The following is an 11770-nucleotide window of genomic DNA, read 5'->3' as shown; positions in this document are numbered from 1 at the left end:
AGGGCTACTTTCTGCAGTAGCTTTAGTATATAAAGGCATTACTATATAAGGCTGTAATAGTTAAGCTACCTATACTATAACAGTGCAGCAAGAAGGGAAAGCTGCTAACTAAGATCCCTCTTAGTAATACATAGAGCATCATGGTTTACCTACTAAAAAGGCTATTAACACAGATATATCACATCTTCACAGATAACCTCTTCTTATTACTGCAGCTCTTCCGCCATCTTTAGCAGCTTAGATACAAGGCTATAGGCATAGCATGCCCTAATAGCAGCATTACTACTAAGATAAAATATATAAAAGAGACTAAAAAGCTTCCTAATAGTAATCTATTAGTATATAATAAGGTATATCTAATCCTAATAAAGAATAAAAAGGTATAGATAATATTACCTATATTTCCCTTATTAATTTATCTCTTTTCTTTCTTTCTAGGTCCTTTAAATCGCTTAGAAAGATAGCTCTATAGTGCTTTCCCTTTTAATTATATATAACACAACCCCTCTTAACTGCATACTTATAAAGAGGAAATTACCTGCCAAAAGAGGCATAAAGGTAGAGGCATAATGCCTATAGCAGGTCTTTAATGGTAATAGCTTTAAGATAATCCCTATCCCTTTTATTGCTACTTAGTATAATAAAGAAATAAATCATATAGATTGCAGTAATTAGATAAGGTCCTATATAATATATAAGTATTAATTCCGGCATGGCCCTTAGTAGGTATTACTATAGTCCTTCCTTCTTAAAGTTATACTTGCAAATAGCTTTATTTTATAGAAGAAGACCCGGCAGCCTTATTAGAAACCCTATACCACACTTTAAGCTTAGAAAGAGGCTATCTATAATGCCATTTTTAATAAGTATAGCACTAATAGCGGCATTAGGAAGAGATGCCATATAGGGAAGGAAGAGGACAGCGAGGATCTTAAAGCCTGGCAAATTCACCTATAAAGAGATATTAATTATATCTATAGAGGCAGAAATAGCTTTTCACCTTGCCTAGCTTGCAAAGGCCTCTGCTAAGGGCAGCCTCGACCTGCCAAAAGGGAAAAAAAAAGCAGATTATTTATAGCCGATATCAGGAAATACATAAGGTCAGGTTAGCAGGTATAGATGCAAAGTGTGTGATGTAGCGATATATAATAATGCTAACTGTTGGTACTTATATTACACGCCTATTTAGGTGTGGATAGAGGTACCGGCTGTTACGGTCATTTTGATTGGCCCCTACCCCTGTTGCGACTTCGTGGATGCCTTATGCCACTTAAAGAGATAGTATATATTATATTATATAGAATTCCTATAAATAAGAAAGAGGTATAAGGCACTGATATCTTAGTTTGCCTTATTATTAGGTTTTTATATAATAATAGCACTATGGCTATTAAGGTCTTTAAAGCTAATACTACTCCTGCTGCCAGAGGTTATAAGATTAATATGACTATTAATATTAGTAAAGCACTTAGAAATAAGCAGGACTATATTACTAATACTATATATTAAGCTAATAATATAATTATTTAATATAGCATAATGTTAAAAGTTATGTTTAAGAATAATTACCTTAAATAAGAGTATATTACTTGCCTTTAAAAGATTTACTTAGATATTAGAGTAGCTTTAGTTAAAAATTTAATTAGATATAAATTTATAAAGCAGGCTAATAAGATATACTTCTATTAAGGAGCTATAATGCTTTATTTAAAACTTATATAATTAGAATCAGATAATAAAGTTTAGATTAATACTACTAGTAGTATTTATACCCTTAATACCTTATTATATATTACATTACTTAGTATAACCTGCATCAGCGCTATAGCTCTGGTGGCGATCATAGAAGAGGCACTTAGAAGAGGGATAACAGACCAGCCTACCAAGGTCCAGTTCAAAGCAATGGCAGATAGTTCAGCGGGAGGATACTGAGATTGGCAGACTAACGCACGAAGTCGTTGTTTCTGTCATGCAACAAGTCCACAATAAGGCATTAAATATTGATGGTATAGTAAAGCTACGGTATATTTTATTAATCCATGGTTAATATAACATCCAACCTCTCATAATGGTGGTCGATTGCTTTATCCACCAATGCAAACTCTCGAACTAACATCAGTAAACCATTCAAGTCTGTGAGTTCCAACTCGTAGCACAACATCTTAAACAGATCGACTATCGCCTTCTCTGGCTCTATGTCCGAGGCGACAAGGACAACACTAACACACCATAGTAGCAACCGTCTAGCCGTGCTTCTCTCTGCCAGAAACTCAAATTTGTGACATAATTGCTGTAGAAGTTGTCTTCTGACAGTAGCCGACCTTGGAAGTGGGAAGGTAACATGCGTTGCATATAGGAACAATGCAAGTCGGCAAGTCAGATAGATCTCTCGCGACAACGCGATTGCGTCAGGTCCTTGGTCAGAAAGTTGCAAAATTTCCTCCGCAGCGGAGCTAGTGTCGGGTGAAGAGAACAAGTTGTGGTGAACATAGTTTCGACAATCACCGAGAAGGTCAAGGACCTCTGGACTAAATGACTCCATCGTGTAGTATTGTAGCACAAGCGATAGCTGTCCGATCTGTGAAAACGCTGCCACAATTCTTCGATGCACAGGGGGGTTTATAGAAAGTAGTTCTTCGAAACCAGATCCGGCACTTTCCAGAGCAAAATGCGAGGCATAAGGTCTAAACAGAATCAGAGGAGATTCCAAGACCATTCGCTTCCCATGGATATCCAGACAGGGATATATTGGCCTCTGCAGCGTGTTTAGCGCGCGCATGATATCAGATAATGAAAGAAGCCAAGCAAGCGCATGATCTTGCAGAGCTTCCACTCCACCATGTCGAGCAAGTAGATTTTGTATAATTGTCCAATGAATCGGGTGGTAATCTCGACTACCATAAATATCCAGGGCGTGGAGGTAGGTAAATGGAGGGTTGAAAGGACTGGGGTCGCGATATATCCGTGCATCGGTTGTTTCGTTAACCGCCAAGTAGAGGATACACATGATAATACTATCGAGAGGTTTTGATCCGGTAAATGCTTCAACTTCATTCCGCAGAGATTTCAGAGTCAACCCTTTCAAAATGAGTTGCTCTTTTGATTCAGCTTGGTAGGTCGGACCGCCATAGGTCACGTTGAGGACGGCGCGATGGTAGGAAGCTGCCCATAGAACCGCGTACAGGCGTACTTTGTTGTCACATGGGAATACCCAGGATTGATAGCATTTGGACGCATAGGTCAAGGGGCGGAAGTTTGGCCAGATAGAAGTGCATGCAAAATGCAGAATCTCCTGAACTTTCAATTGAGAGGTAGTCTCGTCCAATGGAATCATTGGATCGAAAGCCCCCGCCCCAACATCCCATGCTTGCAAGGGGACAATTTGGCCTGGCGAAGCTGAGGGTTTCCCGCTGACAGAACACAAAGGGCCTTGTCCTGTGTCAGGGGTCGCGTACCCCTTTGGCCTAATAGGCTGATAACGTGTATCGCCCGAGGCTCCTAGGGTTGGCAATGTAGGAAGTGAGGCTTTGTCGCTGCATGCACATATATCCCTCCTCTGCCTAAGGAGAAGTTCTCGCTCCGTTGCCGCATTCTGCCTCTGCTGGGATTTCCTTTGGCGATGTGCTTGCTGAAGAAGGCTGGACCGAATCGGCCCTGACCTGTCTACCAGCGCCGGGCCTCCGACGAAGATGAGACGTTTCTCCTGGCTCTTCTCCACGTGGTGGGCGGCATCTGATGTGATGTCGTTCAATCTCTGAGTGGAGATTCTGGACCCCTCTTTCGCCATCTGGTAGAGTGGTGGGGCCAAAACCCCTCATTTCCATAGCCATAAATCAGTACCATAAAGATAAGGGAACCTGAAAAAAATATCTAAAACATTATTACCATTGGTCTTCTAGTTTATAATATGACACAACGATGAGATTCGAGGAGAGGATGCCAGAGACCGCCGTCAAAGGCTACCTACACCAACAATGTCGTAGGCGATAAACTCAGTTTGTGTCGGGTGTTGTCGGATCATCTGATACATCCGCAAGGTAGTGTATCACATCACCCAGTAGCACTCCACTATCTCCAAACTCGGATAACGGCTTTGAGCCTTGGAGCGACTTCATGACGCTCAACATTAGTTGTCGATGTCGCCGAAGATCCTTGATCTCTGACCGAAGTGAATCATTCTCTTGAAGGAGAAGAGCGGCTTCGGTTGTGCTTTCGGTGTATTTGCAAAGGAGTGCTTCATATTCTGTGCGAGAATGATCCAACTGTTGCTGGAGAGCCTTCTGTAATTGGTCCTTGCGCTCACGAAAGCGACGTTGCGATTCTCGATTTTTCAACCGACGCCTCTGTAATACAGATCAGTTCGTCAATGCTTTTGTTTTGAAAACACTTCATTCGTACGCTCTTTGCATTCCCGACTGTAGGGACGGGGCAGCCGTCCACGCCGATTCGTGTTGTGTAGTTGTCCAATGAGGGAGCCATTGTCGGACTAGCAATTAACCCGCTAGTTGAAGTTATCACTCTGCTGAGATGAAGGTTCTGAAAATTCACGTCTCCAAGATTCTAAGGCGAGATCAGCATAGGGTTCATGTACTAATATGTAGGAAGATTAGGTACCCCATATATAATATCTGAAGGTGTTGTAGTGCCGTCGACTACAGTCTCGCAAGGCGACAAGAGGGGATAAGTGACCTCATGGTGGAGAATTGTAGATGGCTCATCCAACATTGTTGAAAATGCCATGACAAGAGGCTGATTTTTGTACAAAAATGATTATGATTGAATTAATATAACAAGAAAGTGTAGTAGATGAAATCGAGGAAGGCAACCGATTAGAAGGCATCCTTCTCCTGGCTTGCGGGTGGATGCCCGCCTCTTATACTCACCTAATGGAAACTGATATGTTCTGGAAACCCGGAACCCTGGATCTTGGCATAAGCGGCAATTTATCCTACTACATACCGAGCTAACCGAAAGCCGAAGTACTAAGGTCGCAGAGCTCCTCTGGTTTGTGGAAAGTTTACATGGATTTCCTTTATCTTACTGGGATTTTGCTGCGCCATACAGATATATCAGTTCGCTTAAAAACAAGTCCCGAGAATGGAGCGAGCTGAAGATGCTGGCAAATGAGAGATATTGACAGCATTACCTGTCTGGTTATAGCGCGCTCGCTAACTTGAGCCAATCACAACTAAGCAAAGCATTTCTGTATTCGGAATAGGAGAATCTCGAAAATTAGATGGAATACTGATGATGTGACGTCGCGGAGCACGTATTAGTTAGAGTTTAGCAGGGAAGTGTTCCTAAGTGACGTAAGGTATGAGTGAAAATTCTGAATCACAGTCCAGAGAAAAGATCACACGTTTAGCCAAAACGCAATAACTGAGAAGTTGGACCCAAAACTTGCCTGGCTTCATCAGCTCCACTTAACCTATGTGTTACGATTCGTGCCCGTAACAGCGCTGAAAGGCTTCTATAAGGCAGCTGTAGCATACCCATGATTGCTTGCATAGCGATTATGGCCCGATCTTTTGCCCTGTGGTTTAACGGCTTGTGCAACCGTTACAGAAGTAACTTAAGGTTATTTAATTATAAGCTAATAAGGTATTAAAAAAACTAAACCTTTATAATATAATATCTTAGATATAAAGAGGTTATTATAAGGTTTTAAAACTAAAAATATAAAGGAAAAATAGTAGGTTTTATATAAGTTAAATTACCTAGAGTTAAAGACTTAAAGTTATAATATTAATATTAATAATAATTAACTTAATTATAATTATTTAATTTTAATTATTATAGTTAATAAGGAAGCACTCCAGATAAGCAAGCACTCCACTGTAATATATAACTAAAAATAGCCTAGCCTATAGCACTTTTAAGTTATAACTAAAATAGCTAAGAATCTAATAAAAATATTTCTTATAATAGTATAGCTAGCCTTATTAAATTATATTTTTTTTTAAAGATTTTTAGCTATTTTATTTTAGATAGAAAAGCCTAAATATATAATATAAATATACTTTTTATATACTAACTATATAGGATGTTTTTTATAAATATACAAAAATTAATATAGCTTATTTTAAAACTTAATTAGTATAAATTTAAATATATATATTTAATAAAATATATTATAAGTTAAATATAAATTTTAGAAGATTTAATTAATTACATATAATAATTAAGGTTTTAAATAAAAAAACTAATTAATATTAGGTTTATATTTATAGATTATATAAGGTATTAAATTAAGCATGCTAGTTAAATAATTGTTTCTTATAATAAAATATAAAATATAAAATATTTAAAGTTAAAAATATATTTAAAATACTTAAAAATAAAAAACCTGAAGATAATCTTAAAGTTAAGTAAACATATTAAAATAGGCAAGCTATAGGTATTATAGTAATGCTAATAAATAATTTATTAATAACTGCCGCGCTTTAAATTACCTAATTTTCTAAATCCTATTTAGTACCTGGATTTCTACATAATCAGGGCTCCCCAAGCAATAGCACTAAGTATACCCACGTGAGTCAAGCGCTCGGCACCGCTCCCAGTCTCTTGGGACGTATCGGACGCAATTACAGCTGATGCCGATGCTAAGGCAGCAGAATTAGAACTACCTTTCACTGCATCGCAAATCTGTTGGCGCACGCCCCTAAGGTCTGGTACAAATATCGTCAGATGGCGCCTCGCAGCTCTATTGTTTACTCACTTTTGAATATTTTAATAGTGCACTCGTTTTTCAGACATTGCTCGAAACTGTCTGCAAACGCGTCGCTTTGCGAGCATATACATTCTAGGTCAGTACCGGCGCAGCCAATTTCCTTTCCGGCTGTCGAGAGACACTCTATACCGCAGTCTGGCAGCGAAGAAATATCCGAAGGAAGGGCAGAACGGTCGGTGGAGGTAGTTGCGGTAATAGTTTCTGCGGTAGTAGAAGAAGCCGCTAAGAAGAGCAGAAACGTCGCAAGGATAAGGAGAATACGGAAGGCCATTGTGATCCTAGTACATGGTGAAAGAGCATGGGCATGTAGAACAGCGTATGATTAAAGAAGTAAAAGATGGGAATGAGTAATTAAAAAAAAAAGCAGGATTCGATAGGTGTTAAAGTCTAGAGTGGTCTTACTTTGAGCTATTTATAAGGCTCGGCTTTCGGCACACTGAACATGACGTTGAGCGACTAAACCGGAATAAGCAGTCTAACCAGATTGTTGACTATAGTGCATAGGGTTAGAAGATACATACTAGCCGTAGCCAAATTAATCAACGTATGAGTCGATGTTTTAAGCTGCGGGAGAGCATTTTCCTTGATAATAACATTATATATAATTAAATGGTATTTAGGGTGAAGTTAGATTAAAGAAAGATAGAGATTGAGGTCAGTAGGCCTGTTTCTCGTCAAAACGCTCAAAGATTACATAATCAAAAGGTCTGGTTCTGTCTTCTCCGGTATAGTGTGCTAATTAGAACCCTTGAGAAGCACAACAGGAGAATCGATAGTAAATATGGAATTTACATTATACTGGTAGTAATATGCCGTATTAAATATCATTAGACCCTGGGAAACCTGGCAGCCTAGTAGTGTCCACTTCCATGCCATCATCATCCCCCCATCTCGTCTTTAAGGGGTTATAAGTTTTGATTAGCGCTTCTGGATGCACGTAATTAGAGCTGCATTCTTTATTACTTGACATTTCATAGAGTGAGACGAATTCTCCAATAGTGAGTCTGCAAGGTGACGAAATCTGAATTCTTTGCTTGGATTGTGGCTTGGTAGGATTTCTCGTTGTTCATCTACCAGTCTTCAGCTGGTTAACTAATCATAGCCTGAGGAGACGCCGAGCATATCCTTCAGGCGTGTCTCTTTAAACGACCTAACTTGTCTGCCTTTAGTCGCCATATTATATATCTAGTGCCATTTAGATAATACTCTGCCACTCAATATATCAGGTTAAATGACCCAACTCCTCTGTCCAGAGTCATGCACGCTACTATTGTAAGCCCCGTGTTGCTGAATCTTGCAAATGGCGAGGTGGGGAGTATGTGGACCAATTGCAGGATTTATCCTGTACGAAGCGCTATCACCAGTGAATACACTTCCAGTTTGCGCCACATCTATTTTCTGCGCGTAATTCTGAAGAGTAATACTTGATGTGTTGGTGGCCGTACCAATGCGTGCTGCGACGTCGACCAGGTCTTTACTAGGCACCGGGACTCCATCCAGTCGTCGATGCACCCATAGAATTGCCTCTCTTGGTGGTAAATGCATCTTAAAACCTGCGGGTTCGATTTCATCCATCGGTTCAGAATACATCTTTCTCTCCTGGTACACCTTGATAATCAAATTGTATCCGCGATTCGCGAAATTTGGGATATACAGGTTTACATTGCTCCAGTCAATGGGAGCCCCGTCACCATCTGCTTACGTCATAAGCAGCTTCCAGATACCTCCATAATGATCATTATCAACATGAGACACCACGATGTCGTACTGGGCAGTCTAGGCTATAATAAGTCCTATATCCTATATCTCTAGACTTTAAAATATATATAATAAATACATATCTCGTGTATTATGTAAATAGATAGTGTGATATGGAGTTAAGTTGCTGACTACTAATAGCTTAGCTCGCTTTACAGCATCTTAGTATCCTTTCTCTTATTCCATACTATCATAGATTTTCTGTGAATTCTCGATCCATATTTGGACTAGCATATTTAATATATTATCTAGGCCAAATGGTGAGTTAGTCTAGGGAATATGTTAAATCTCTAGGGGAAACGCAAAGCTGTTTGTCGACTTATAGCACAGCTTAATTTTCACCGATCCTAAGCGGACACAATATCAGAGCCAGTAAGAGATACTCAGTGCCATACAGGAGCTTTTCAATCAGGGATGGCAGTTGCATTTAAAGAGTATATATTACTAAGATCAAAGTAGTCCTAATAGTTGCCTTCTCTAACCTATATATATCCCAGGCTTAGGAATCCGTGATGAAGCTCACAAGAGATCGAGGAGGAATTGTGGTCTGAAAGGAACCCTTTCCAGCAGCCTTCAAGTGCTCCAAAGCAGTCAAATCATTGGAATTATCCGTCAGAAATGGCTTCAAGCTGTGAGGACTTCGGCCTGTGCCAGAGACGACGAGTCGGACATGGTGAACAACCGTGTCATTGTTAAGCACCTGCGTCGCGACAGTACCGTCGGTGTTGAGAAAGGCACTAACAGTGATCAGAGGAATGGAGCTGGTAGCTTCGATGCGACGAGCACCAGGGCGAGCAAACCGACTAAAGGACGCAAAAGCCCAGAACCTCTTGGACGGAATGACCTTATCGCCGATCATGTTGATAAGAGCGCTGTTGGTGGTCGAGTTCTCAGCACCGATCCAGTAAAGAAATCCGCTGACGTTAGCATCTACAAGGGCTGTCTGGATACGGCCAGCCCATGTCATACCTTCGCCCTGGCTGCTGTTGTTATAGAATGTGTAGGGAGTGAACTGACCCGTGAGGTCAGCCCACTCGGTGAGCCATGTCTTCTTTGTTGTTGAAAGTGAATGGTTTGGCGGCGAAACGTATCCGTGGCCGCTGACGACACCAAGGTAGTTGATCGCGGGATCAGGTCCAGCAGTCAGAACAGCCATCATGTCCTCCTGCAGATCCCAACCCTCACCATCACAGCAGGTGATTGTGAGATCGTGAATACCTCGCTTTTGAATCGTCTTGCCCAGCACGCGTATAAAGTCAGCGGCCTGTGTGCCGTTGGAAAGCATGCCAGCGTAGGGAGCGGCGAACTGAGGTTCGTTAAGGAACCCCAGGTTGGTGACCTTGACACCTGACTTGCGGTAGAAGTCAACCCACTGCAACAGGTAGTCTGCGTAGGCCTGTTTCCAGTCGCCAGAAGCACAAGTAGCACCTGTGACACCGCACAAGTAGCCTCCATCATTTTCATCTTGGTTCGTCTTCATGTAGCCAGGTGCGGACCAAGCATTGCCGTATAGGAACTTCAATCCTCTCTTGAATGCTTCTCGAGCGACAGGGAGTTGACCGCTGTCGTAACCGTCCCAGACGTAGTGTGGTTTCGCTCCGGGTGAGCTTGGTGAGAAGGGCTCGATTGAGTTCATAAAGTTCTTCTCGGAGCTGTTGCTTGAGCCAATGCCATTACGCAGGATGGAGAAGCCTGCACCGATATCCTTGCTGAACAGCAAGTCTAGTACACGCTGAGTGCTTTCTTTGGACAGACCGTCTTTTCCAAGAATGTCTTCGGCCCGTTGGAATGCTTGCGAAGCGCCGAAGCCGTCAAGCTCTTGGTGTTTGACGAAACCATTCACCGAAATCAATACTTCAGAGCCTGAGTATGAATCCATGGGAACGGCCGCTACGAACGCTGGACTTATGCAACCCAGGAGGTGCAAGGCGGTAAGGCCGCAGGCGAAAGGACCCATGGCTGTTCAAGATAAGCTGAGGTGGTGGGGAGGAAAGATAAGGAAGAACCAGCTCAGTTTGGCTTATACAGAGGGGTTGCCACGAATTGGGATGCTATTCTGCCAATCGGTAGGAACATTGATTCCGCTGCACTATTTATATGTAATCAGAATGCTGAGACTTCTCGACTTCCGCGCAGATACATGGCCTGATTAACCCCTGGACATTACAATGATCTACGGCGTCTGGCACAACCATGTTAACCGGGCCATGTTGTGCAGCGTGGCTCAGCCTATCAATTACTTTGTCAATTGGATAGTCCATGACAAATGACCGTTTTAGTAATTATACAATTAGCCGTCTAAGTCCTGTCTTACCGATTAATCGAGTGATTAGGAACTACAGCCATGGTTTAGGTTGCAAGATGTACTCCTGATAAGTTTAACCAGAGTTCTGGTTAAATTCAAGCTCGCTTTTCGTCTATCTGATACCCCGCACAATGGCCAAGCTCCCCCTTACCAGGACCAAAGTCAATCTTCCCAGATTGCAAGTGTGGAGGGATGTTTTAGCCTTCAATGTGTGCTTCTCCAGTGCCGAGTTTGCCGTTCTTCAACGGCTCCACCCCCGCAAACATCCCCACTTTCCCCCGGACTTGGCTTGGAGGTGCTTATTCTTATGCCGATAACTAGTAAATTCTCCTATTAGATAAACGCTCACTAGGTCAATACCTCTTCGTTGATTCGTAATACTTATCATGTTCTTATTCTAATATTAATACAATAAATAGGCTAAATTAAATACAAGTTCCCCTTCAAAAACCTGGCTGTTTTAACCCCTGCATGCTCAGAGTCAGTCTACTGTGCCGTCTTTACCGAACAGCGCGTAGTCCACTTCCCCATATCTAGATCAATCCTAAAGCTGTTTTTGCTACCGCATTAGAGTGGAGCCAGCAGATTCCTTGAGTAGGATTGTAATGAACAAGACGAGGATCCTACTTCATTTATCTGGAACGTTGCTGGGAGCCTTTTCTTGTGTATTAATCAGACAGACTATGGCAGTGCATTTCTCGACTTGACAATTCCGCACTTACTACAAATCAACTCACCAATCATCCCAAACCGATAAAATACAGTATGGCAGAAAAGCGCGCCGAATCCGTTGAGATGGCGCCACCAGACGGCCATCATGGCTGGACAGGCGAGACCTCTGCTGAGGCTCGTGCTGCCACAGCCGCAGAACACTCCCTCAGCATCCGCCAGGCCATCCAGAAATACCCAAAGGCCTGCTTCTGGTCCTGCGTCGTATCCCTTGTCATCATCATGGTTGTTTACGACAGAGACCTACT

General features: G+C 41.8%; 4 protein-coding genes across 4 annotated transcripts; 1 reads left to right on the top strand and 3 right to left on the bottom strand.

Annotated features, from left to right (window-relative positions):
• Nucleotides 1-1989: 1989 nt before the first annotated feature.
• On the bottom strand, nt 1990-3792 carry FOXG_22933 (uncharacterized protein). The gene has a single exon (XM_018403360.1). The coding sequence runs from the start codon at nt 3785-3787 to the stop codon at nt 2033-2035; it is 1755 nt and encodes a 584-aa protein (XP_018258834.1). The 5' UTR covers nt 3788-3792; the 3' UTR covers nt 1990-2032.
• Nucleotides 3793-3992: 200 nt separating this feature from the next.
• FOXG_17702 (uncharacterized protein) lies at nt 3993-4479 on the bottom strand (the record flags this gene model as incomplete). Its single annotated transcript, XM_018397706.1, has 2 exons — nt 3993-4343; nt 4399-4479. 2 exons carry the CDS (start codon nt 4477-4479, stop codon nt 3993-3995), a joined length of 432 nt encoding a protein of 143 aa, XP_018258833.1.
• Nucleotides 4480-8987: 4508 nt separating this feature from the next.
• Nucleotides 8988-10445, bottom strand: FOXG_17701 (uncharacterized protein; the record flags this gene model as incomplete). The annotated part of the gene is made up of 1 exon (XM_018397705.1): nt 8988-10445. The coding sequence occupies one exon, from the start codon at nt 10443-10445 to the stop codon at nt 8988-8990; it is 1458 nt and encodes a 485-aa protein (XP_018258832.1).
• A 1113-nt stretch (nt 10446-11558) lies between these two features.
• FOXG_22932 (uncharacterized protein) lies at nt 11559-11726 on the top strand (the record flags this gene model as incomplete). The annotated part of the gene is made up of 1 exon (XM_018403359.1): nt 11559-11726. A coding segment is annotated over one exon (168 nt), but the record flags the coding sequence as incomplete, so codon positions are not given.
• Between the last annotated feature and the right edge of the window lie 44 nt (nt 11727-11770).

This window comes from Fusarium oxysporum, genomic scaffold (assembly GCF_000149955.1).
Source record: "Fusarium oxysporum f. sp. lycopersici 4287 supercont2.78 genomic scaffold, whole genome shotgun sequence".
NCBI classification, from domain to species: domain Eukaryota; kingdom Fungi; phylum Ascomycota; class Sordariomycetes; order Hypocreales; family Nectriaceae; genus Fusarium; species Fusarium oxysporum.
The sequence above is the reverse complement of the archived record's forward strand: the minus strand, read 5'-3'. Positions and strand labels throughout refer to the sequence as shown.